The following is an 11,107-nucleotide window of genomic DNA, read 5'->3' as shown; positions in this document are numbered from 1 at the left end:
ACTACTACTACTACTACTACTACTACTACTACTACTACTACTACTACAGTACTACCATAGTACTACAGTAGTACTACTACTAGAAACAGAAAACATTTTTGGAAAGACCATGGGGATGGGATGGGGACTACTCCTTATATGCCAGTTAAAGTCAGATAAAAGTTCTTCTAAATATTCAATACCTTTAAAATGAGATTGGACCCTGATTCAAACAAATCACTAGAAAAGGGTATTTTGAGACAACTGTTAAACCACACTGGGTTCCAGTGATACTGCTGATTCTGTTGGATGTAATATTTGTATTTATGTTTTTAAAAAGCAGGGGAAGAGGGTGGGAGTCCTTATCTGTTAAAGATCTACCCTTACACTTTGGGAGGCCGAGACGGGCGGATCACGAGGTCGGGAGATCGAGACCATCCTGGCTAACATGGCTAACATGGTCTCTACTAAAAAATGCAAAAAACTAGCAGGGCAAGGTGGCGAGCGCCTGTAGTCCCAGCTACTCAGGAGGCTGAGGCAGGAGAATGGCAGAAACCCGGGAGGCGGAGCTTGCAGTGAGCTGAGATCCGGCCACTGCACTCCAGCCTGGGCGACTGAGCAAGACTCCATCTCAAAAAAAAAAAAAAAAATCTACCCTTAAGTATTTGTGGATGAAAAGACATGATGGGGGCTGGCTTTAAAATACTCTAAAACAGGGTGCAGGGGATGGGAGTGAGACTGAGGAAATAGCAGTGGGGCGTCATGTGGTACCTGTAGGAGGTATGTGATGGGCACATGGAGTTCATTATTGATTCTCTCTAATTTTGTGACTATTTTAAAGTTTCTATAATGGAAAGTTGAAAAGTAAGAGAAAATAGAAGAGGACTCACCAAGCTAATGGTGACGATCTCTTCGTAAGCCAGAGAGGACTCCCCAGCAATCATGCCTGAGCCCCTCAGATTCTCCACGCCCAAGCCATCATCCTTTCCGATGATATCTGTGATCATGTATCTTCAAAAGCAAACACAGGTTAAAGGCTGGGCTCTAGCCCAGAAAAATCCAAGGTGGATGCATTTTCCAAGGAGGGACTGACTGGGCAGCAAGGTGAGAGACTGGAAGCAGACAAAGCATCCAGAGGCAAAATGAAATTGGCATCTAGGACCCTCACAATGGGCGCTGAGATTTCTAAAAGGGTAAGTATGGAATCAACAATCATCACCCTGCTCTGTAATCCCAGCACTTTGGGAGATCGAGGTGGGCAGATTGCTTGAGGTCAGGAGTTTGAAACCAGCCTGACCAATATGGCGAAACCCCATCTCTACTAAAAATACAAAAGTTAGCTGGACATGGTGGCACACGCCTGTAATCCCAGCTACTTGGGAAGCTGCGGGAGAAGAATAACTTGAACCTGGGAAGTGGAGGTTGCAGTGAGCCAAAATTGTACCACTGCACTCCAGCATGGGTGACAGAGCAAGATTCTGTCTCAAATAAATAAATAAATAAATAAATAAATAAATAAATAAATAAATAAATCATCACCCTGCTCCCATGTGTGAACGGAAAATAAAAACTAGGACCACGATTCACAATGCCAAAAGGAACAATTTAAGCTGAAGCTGAGTCGTGCAAGCTGCCTTTCCTTTCGTTCCTTTTGTAAGCAGATAGATACAGATAAAAGGTGAAATATCTCCACAGGTAGTTCCTCTATGTCCACCTTATCTTATAGAAAGTGCTGACTTACTGAGCGCAAGAATACATAACCGACTTTCCCTGCCTGCGCTTTTTCTCTTGCAACATGTGATTACCAGAACTTCCCTCTTTCCCCTCCAGGCTGCTTTTCTCCTTTAAATACTGAAGGCCTCCAAATCATCTTTGAAGAAAGGCACAGGCCACAGATGGTTTCTATGGTTCCGTGTTCTTTGCTTCTGGATGTGTCCTTAACCTTGGCAAAATAAACTCAATTGATTGAGACCTGTCTCAGATACTTTTTGGTTTATACAAAAAAAAGATGTCTGCTTGAGCAAAGGCCGTCTCAGTGAAATGTCACCCTCAGCCCATATTCCTCCAATGGTCTCAGAGAGATGCGGGTACAGAGAGGAAGCCTGTTCACAATCAATCAATCAAAGATTTCAGGGCCACATAATAAGCATGAGAAACACTGTCCAGCTAGCCTCTGTTAGAGATTCACAATGCACTTTAGCATGTGTGATGGTTAATATTGTCAACTTTAGGATGCAAAGTATTGTTTCTGGGTGTGTCTGTGAGGGTGCTGCTAGAGGAGATTAACATTTGAGTCAGTGGACTGGCAGAGGAAGACCCACCCTCAATGTGGGTGGACACCATCCAATCATCCAGCTGCCAGAGCGGCTAGAAAAAGCAGGCGAAAGAAGGTGGAGTAAGCTGGCTTGTTGAGTTTCCTGGCTTTCATCTTTCTCACACTCTGGATGCTTCCTGCCCTCAAACATCAGACTCCAGGTTCTTCAGCTTTTGGACTCTTGGACTTATGCCAGTGGTTTGCCAGGGGCCCTCGGGCCTTTGGCCACTGAAGGCTGCACTGTTGGCTTCCCCACTTTTGAGGCTTTTAGACTCAGACCAAGCCACTACTGGCTTCCTTGCTCCTCAGCTTGCAGACGGCCTATCATGGGACTTTACCTTATGATCGTGTGAGTCAATTCTCCTTAATAAAGTCCCTTTCATATATACATATATCCTACTAGTTCCATCCCTCTGGAGAACGCTAATACAGCATGCTACAGGTACTGAGAAGGCCTGCAATAAAGATGTTTATGAGATCTCATTTAACCCAGTGTTTCCCAAATTCATCTGACTATGGAATTTCCCCCCAACTTATCACTAACATTGCAAAAAAACCCAGTCTGGGAAATCCTGAATCAGTTAATGCCACTAAGAAAAACATAACTTGTGCTGGAAAAGATAGTAGCCTCTGAATGCTCTCAAAGAACAGACCTCTCTCTGTCCCACCCATGCCTTCCCAGTTTGCCAAGTCACCGCTACATCAGTTTGATCATAAAAAGTGAGCCTGCAGCTCCTAGTAGATTCACGAGAATCCAATCTCATTCTCCCTGCATGAAGTGCTATTTTTGTGAAAGGAGTCACTTATCTTAGAATGACAAGGATGGATTCACCTTGGAGAGTATAACAAATGTTTAAGGCATCAGTGCCCCCAACAGGCATTGGTTCCCATCATACAAACACCACCACCCTGCTGGAAAACATCGCCACGAGCCCCGAGGAAAGAAGACAGCTGAAATTAACCACAAGCAAAATTAAGGAGCTACCTGATAAGTTATTTACCTGGATTCTCCTCCTTCCTCGATGTGTTTACAGTGGACAGAGTTCAGGGAGCTGATTCTGGTGTAGTCTTGGGGAGTCAGGTACAGGTATTTAAATCCCTTAAAAAATATTTTAGTGAGGCTATAAATCCAGTTCCCTGCACTGAAAGCCACTGTTTTTTTTTTTTTTAATGTGAACATTGTAGGGATGGATGTTAATAACATGTTAGTAACATGTCAATGACACATTAATACATCTCATGTAAATACCATACTAATAACATCCATAAACTGAAGTTCTGCTTTGAGCTAAGCTCTCCTCTAAGGACCATCTCATTTTTATTTCTTATTGCCAGCACCCCAACATGAAATTTTAATTTTCAAGATACACTGTTATCCACTGTTTACATACTCTGTATATGTATATATGTTAACAAATATTTTATTGCCACCCCAAAAATTATTTTTCTGTCTTCTTGGGGGTAGTGGGCAATACCACCCCCAGAGAAAGCATGCTCTGAATGGAAAGGATGACTGTCCCCTGTCGTTTCACATCTCAGAATGCGCGTGTTTCCCCCATTCATCTTGCCTTTGATGGCAGCTGGTATCTATACAACTCTCCGAAGATTTTTTTTTAATTGAGGTGGGGGGTCTCACTCAGTTGCCCAGTCTGGAGTGCAGTGGTATGATGATCACAGCTCGGTGCAGCCTTGAACTCCTGGGCTCCAAGTGATCCTCCCACCTCAACTTCCCAAGTAGCTGGGGCTGACTACGGGCATGCACTATCACACTCACCTAGTTTTTTAATCAGTAGAGACGAAGTCTGGCTATGCTGCCTACGTTACCTAGGTTGGTCATGAATTCCTGGCTTCAAGCTATCCTCCCACCCAAGCCTCCTGGGTTGCTGGGATGACAGGTGTGAGCCATAATTCTAAGAACACTATGGGGCCAGGGAGTTGACACAATCACGTCTGCATCCTCAGTGCGCACTGCATTCAGGAGCACACAGTATATATCAGCTCAGGGTTTATAGACTTCTTTCATTATTCCCATAAGGAGCCTTTTTATATCTTTTTTTTCTAATCACCATTCCCACCCCCCCCACAGTGAAATGTTAATATCACTGATATACTGTACACCTATTTATACACCACATGTATATCTGTGCTTTATACATAAGTGAGATTTTTTTTCACCTCTTGCTGGTGCTAGCACTCCCATTGAAAATATAGTAGCAGCTGAGCAGAATCACCCTGCCCCGCCAGCTTCACGACGTACTTTGTGGGGGTCTTCTGGGTCCACCCAAGCCACGTGGAACATGTGTTTGATCTCCTCTGCCATGCCAATACGGGCGCCACTGTTGGCTGCCACGTAGATTTTGGGAATGCCCTCTGCCCGGGCCATCTCGGATGCCCGCAGGTACAGAAGGTCCTCCCCAGGGCCAAAGGATCCAATGCGAAAGGTGATATCGTTGCCGATGACAATCACGTCCCGTCCTTCCGGGTACTCCTGAGTCTTAAACCTCATTTTGAAGGCCACCATGCCCACCTGGCAAGGGGATGAATGCAAAGGAAAATGAGTTTGTTTCTCTGGGAGAAAACTTTTTATTTTAGTTATTATTATTATTATTATTATTATTTTGAGACAGAGTCTCGCTCTGTCGCCCAGGCTGGAGTGTAGTGGCCGGATCTCAGCTCACTGCAAGCTCTGCCTCCCGGGTTTACGCCATTCTCCTGCCTCAGCCTCCCGAGTAAGCTAGGACTACAGGCGCCTGCCACCTCGCCCAGCTAGTTTTTTGTATTTTTTAGTAGAGACGGGGTTTCACCATGTTAGCCAGGATGGTCTCGATCTCCTGACCTCGTGATCTGCCCGTCTCGGCCTCCTAAAGTGCTGGGATTACAGGCTTGAGCCACTGCGCCCGGCCATTATTATTATTGTTTTTGATACAGGGTCTTGCCCTGTTGCCCAGGCCAGAGTGCAGTGGTGCAATCATAGCTCATTACAGCCTCAACCTTCTGGGCTTAAGCAATCACCCCTGCCTCAGTCTCTCGAGTAGCTGAGACTTTAGGTATGCACCACCACACCTAGCTAATTTTAAAATTTTATGTAGAGACAGGTTCTCACCATGTAGCCCAGGCTGGTCTTGAACTTCTGACCTCAAGTGATGCACCCACCTTGGCCTCCCAAAGTACTGGGATTACAGGTGTGAGTTACTGCACCTGGCCCAAAAATATTTTTAAGGGGGCGACTCCAGCCAGGGGGTAGGCTCTGCTGTTACCTCATTTCCACCAGGAAGTCGGTTCATCTCCACCAGCTGGCCCTGAGAGTCCAACACCAATTCAGTGTATGTCAGGATGTCTTTGGGATACTTGTCTGGGGAGCCCCACAGTTTAAAGAGAGCCTGGGGAGAGAAGAGGAAAGAGAAAAAGCTTGAAGTCATCAGTAGGGAGGAACTATCTTTCCCAGATGGAGATGATGTGTCATGATTCTGGGTGAATTTTGTAGTTCACTCTTTTTTTTTTTTTTTTTTGAGACGGGGTCTAGCTCTTTCTCCCAGGCTGGAGCGCAGTGGCCGGATCTCAGCTCACTGCAAACTCCGCCTCCCAGGTTCACGCCATTCTCCTGCCTCAGCCTCCCAAGTAGCTGGGATTACAGGCACCCGCCACCTCGCCCGGCTAGTTTTTTTTTTTTTTTTGTATTTTTTAGTAGAGATGGGGTTTCACCGTGTTAGCCAGGATGGTCTCGATCTCCTGACCTCGTGATCCACCCGTCTCGGCCTCCCAAAGCGCTGGGATTATAGGCTTGAGCCACCGCGCCTGGCCTACTCTCTCTTTTCAAATCATGAAATATTTAAAGCACCCATCCAGTGGCTCTGTCAAATCTTGATTTTTCCATAGTTGTTTAAGGTATTTGAAAGAAAGACGAGAGATGCGACAGAAGCCCCAGCTCATTCTTCCTCCCACCTCCAACCCACAGGTGACCATTCCCTTGAATTCAGTGCCTACCAGTCCTATGCACGCTTTTCATCTATTTTCCTTTATCTTGTATGCATACATTGCAAACACACAGTATTATTTTGCACTGCAAACTTTAAATAAATGGTACCACACTGGACACATCCTTCTGCAAATTACTCTTCCCGCCCCCCACCCCCCACTCTTATTGCCCAGGCTAGAGTGCAGTGGCGCGATCTCAGCTCACCGCAACCTCCACCTCCTGGATTCAAGTGATTCTCCTGCCTCAACCTCCTGAGTAGCTGGGATTACAGGGATGCACCACTGCACCCGGCTAATTTTGTATTTTTAGTAGAGATGGGGTTTCTCCATGTTGGTTAGGCTGGTCTCGAACTCACAGCCTTAGGTGATCCACCCACCATGCCCTCCCAAAGTGCTGGGATTACAGGTGTGAGCTACCACGCCCAGCTGCAAAAATACTTTTTCTACTCCTCTTTGAGAGATTTATCCACATTGATAAATTTAACTCTGGTCTGCTGTTCAGTTTTCCATTCTCTCTCTTTCTCTCTCTCTTTGTATATATGGAGATACAGACATAGACACAGACAGACAGCCGGGCGCGGTGGTTCACGCCTCTAATCCAAACACTTCGGGAGGGCGAGGCGAGCAGATCACCTGAGGCCAGGAGTTTAAGACCAGCCTGGCCAACATAGTGAAACCCTGTCTCCACTATAAATTAAAAAATTAGCCAGGCACGGTGGTGCACGCCTGTAATCCCAGCTACTCCAGAGGCTGAGACAGGAGAATCGCTTGAACCCTGGAGGTGGAGGTTGCAGTGAGCCAAGATCTCGCCACTGCACTCCAGCCTGGGTGACAGAGCGAGACTCTGTCTCCAAAAAAAAAAAAAAAAAAAGATAGATGTGTACACACACACACACACACACGTGCATACACCTAGGAGTGGAATTGTAGAATTTCTGGGACACAGGGAATGTGAAGCTTCAACTTCACTGATATTATTGCTCCCAGTGTTTTTGAATCCCTTCACAAGCACAGTAAGAATGTATAAGGACTCTTCTGCTCCATATATTCTACAGCATTTGGTCTTGTAAAGTTTTTTTGAGGGTCTTGTGTCACCCAAGCTGGAGTGCAGTGGTGTAGTCATGGCTACACCTCACTGCAGCCTCAAACTCCCAGGCTCAAGTGATCCTCCCATCTCAGCCTCAGTAGCTGGGACTATAGGCATGTGCCACCACACCAGACTATTTTCTAAATTTTTTTGTAGAGATGGGGCTTTGCCATGTTGCCCAGGCTGGTCTCGAACTCCTGAGCTCAAGCAATCTGCCCACCTCAACCTCCCAAAGTGCTGGGATTACAGGTGTGAGCCACCACACTGGCATGTACAATTTTTTAATGTTTACTCAACTGCTGTGTGCGAAACCATATCGTGGTACTAACCTGTACTTCACTGATTATTAGTGAAGTGAGTGCCTTTTAATATGTTTATTAACCATGTGGGTTTCTTTTTGGCAAGCTTTCTGTTTATAACCCCTACCCCTATTTTGTATGGTTTTGCTTTCTTTCCTCATTGATTTATAAGCGTTCTATAGATGAGCTACTTCTAATCCCCTGCTGATCATAAGGCACCAAAATGTATTCTCCCAATCTGGGACTTCTCTTTCCTCTTTTGCAGGAACAACTTTTAAGTTTTAATGTAAATTTATGGGTCTTTTCCTGTATAGCTTACGCTTTTCACTGCCTCCAAGCGGCTTTAATCCTCTTAAAAGTTTATTTTTGTTATTGGATGTGGCAGAGATCGAAGTTTATTTTTTCCAATCAGATAAGCAATTTCCCAAAGATCATCCCCTCATTCACAATCCCGCCTCCACATTCTATCAACATTCTATTTCTGAGTGGGCCTGAGTCTAGGCTCCCTGTTCTGTCTAGTTCTGTCACACCACCACACTGTCTTAATTACTGTTGCCTTAAAATACAGTGATGACATCTGCTAAGATGACTCCTCCTGACTTTGTTCTTATTCAAAATGGTTTTTGCTATTCATGAGCTTTTACTTTTCCATATGAATTTTAGGATCAGCCTCCAGGTTTCACCAGAAAAACTCTGGAATTACATAGAATTTGTTAATTTGATAAAAATACAACACTGAATCTTCCCATCACTCGTGAGCATGGTATATCTCTCCATTAATTTAGGCTTAATGTCACTCAATGAAGTTTTAAAATTTCCTCCATAAAGATCTTAATTTTTTATTTTTTCCTAGATAAACTTATAGTCTTGTAAATGGCCTTTTTTTGGTCCAATTACATTGTGCAATTACTGCTAGTCTATTGCAATTACAACTGATCTATTGCAATCGCAATTATCGATTGCAATTGATAATAATGCAATTATTTTTTGTACACTGAAATCTTATGTCTAGCAATCTTGCTGTATTATGTAACTGCTTCTATAGATTCTCTTGGATTTCTTATAGAGACATTTAGATCATCTGCAAAAAAAAATCATCATTTTGCTTTTTTTTTTTCCTGTCTTTACACTTCATTTCTTTTTCTTGGTTATTGCGTTGTCCAGGAACTCCAGTAAAAAATGTATAACAGAAGCTGCGATAATGGACATTTCTGTCCTGTACTTGTCTTTAAAGAGAATACTTCTAACATTCCACCATTGGATTCTATTCATTTTGGGTTAATATCCTCTATCAAGATAAATAAATTCCCTTCTATTCTTAGTTTGTTAAAAGCTTTTATTATAAATACATGCTGTCTTGTCAAATATTTTTTACATCTATTAAGATAGTTAAGTTTTTTCTTAATCTATTAATATGGTAAATACATGAATAGACTTCCTAATATCAAATCATATAAGAAGACACAGGATAAACTCTACTTTGTCTAAACTTTAAAAAAAAATCATTACTGGATTTCATATGTTCATATTTTATTATTTTTATGCCTGTGTTCATAATAAAATAACCAATTTCCCTTTTCCTGAAGTCCCTACCTGGGGTTAATGTTAAGGTAATAACCTGAAAAAATGAGTTAAGAAGCACTCACCTTTTAAAAACTCTCTAAACAATCTAAATACAGAGAGAACTATCTGTTTCCTAGAGGTTTGGTAAAATTGTTACAAAACTATCTGGGCCCAATTTTTAAAAACGATTAATTTCTTTAATGCTTATAAGTATTCAGATCAGATTTTAATTTATTCTATAGCCATTTTTGATGAGATCTATTTTCCTTGGAAAATTTCCACTACATCTAAGTTTTCAAATGTATCGGTCATCCATAGCATTCTGCTTCTTTATCTAAAAAAGAGACAATGGATTTGCTCCTGGTTTAGTCACGTTTCTTCCCTTATGGCTCTTGAGGTCAAAGGCGAAAGGATACAGAAAATGACATTCTTAATCATAAGAGTTTCCACTTACTAAGTACCTACTGAATACACATACTTTCCCAACAACCTTATGTGGTACGTACTGTTATTATCCTTATTTTACAGAAGAGGAAACTGAGGCCCAGTGAGGTGAACGAACTTGGCTAGGGACAACAGGAAGCAGATTCAGCATTCGAGCCGAGGCCTGAGTGACTCTAAAGAGCAGCTTTTCCTACTCTTCCGTATCCTCTATACATGAGGCATGGGCACAGGTAGGAACAGATGCCTCCTGCCTACACTGGAAGGTCCCTGACCTCGGTTTCATGAACGTCATTCACAAAGCAATGGTGGGAAGTAAAGAGACATTCATGTCACCAATGTCAGTGGTTCAGGCTCCTTTAAAGTCCCAATGGCATAAACATATAAAGGCATAAAAAATACTTAAAGAAAATGCACCCAAATGTTCTTTCAGGCATTGATGGTGGGAAAATTACATATGAGTAAAATTTTATTTCCTTATTCTTACCTTTCCATAGTTTCCTATGTATACTTTAATCATCAGAAAAACATAACAAAACATTATTTTTTTGTTTTTGAGACAGAGTCTCACTCTGTCACCAGGGCTGGAGTGCAGTGGCGCCATCTCGGCTCACTGCAGCCTCCACCTCCCAGGTTCAAGCGATTCTCTTGCCTCAGCCTCCCGAGTAGCTGGGACTACAGGTGCCCACCACCATGCCTGGTTAATTTTTGTATTTTTAGTAGAGACGGGGTTTCACCATGTTGGCCGGGCTGGTCTTAAAACTCCTGACCTCAAATGATCCACCTGCCTCAGCCTCCCAAAGTACTGGGATTACAGGTGTGAGCCACTGTATCCAACCCAAAACATTATTTTTTAAGAGTAGACTAAACATTACTCAAAGGCAGTGACCCCCTCCTCTTTCCCAGAGCTACCTAGACTTCGAATGGTGCCTGGCAAGTAGTAGGTACTTACTAAATGACCATTAAAAAGACCAGAAGGAAACACATCAAAATGTTAAGCAATTTGTCATCAGAATATGGGAATAGGAGTTATTTTTTCTTTATTCCATCCTTCTTTATTTTCTGAAGTTTCTATATCCTATTACTCTTATCATTGGGATAAATTAGTCTTATTTGAAGAAAAATACTATGAAGTAGTTCCGAACACATTAATTTCTTTTTCTTCAATGAAGACCTTGTTCTTTTTTTTTTGAAGATGGGGTTTCACTTGGTCACCCAGGCTGGAGTGCAGTGGTGCCATCACGGCCCACTGCAGCCTCGACCTCCCAGGCTCAGGTGATCCTTCCTGCCTCAGCCTTCAGGTAGCTGGGACTACAGGCATGTGCCACCATGCCCGGCTAATTTTTGTATACTTTGTAGAGATGGGGTTCTTAAACTTCTGGGCTCAAGCAATCCTCCCTCCTCAGCCTCCTAAAGTGCTGAGATTTTTTTTTTTTTTTTTTTTTTTTT

At 43.1% G+C, this 11,107-nt stretch overlaps 1 protein-coding gene across 1 annotated transcript in view; it reads right to left on the bottom strand.

Annotated features, from left to right (window-relative positions):
* The window catches only part of ACACB (acetyl-CoA carboxylase beta), a 134,652-nt gene that overhangs the window by 17,069 nt on the left and 106,476 nt on the right, over window positions 1-11,107 (bottom strand). Inside the window, 4 exon segments of the mRNA XM_026454618.1 lie at window positions 870-990; window positions 3,295-3,392; window positions 4,551-4,820; window positions 5,551-5,673. Coding sequence (XP_026310403.1) covers window positions 870-990; window positions 3,295-3,392; window positions 4,551-4,820; window positions 5,551-5,673 — 612 coding nt within the window.

The sequence above is a fragment of the Piliocolobus tephrosceles genome, chromosome 10 (genome assembly GCF_002776525.5).
Source record: "Piliocolobus tephrosceles isolate RC106 chromosome 10, ASM277652v3, whole genome shotgun sequence".
Taxonomy (NCBI): Eukaryota; Metazoa; Chordata; class Mammalia; order Primates; family Cercopithecidae; genus Piliocolobus; species Piliocolobus tephrosceles.
The sequence above is the reverse complement of the archived record's forward strand: the minus strand, read 5'-3'. Positions and strand labels throughout refer to the sequence as shown.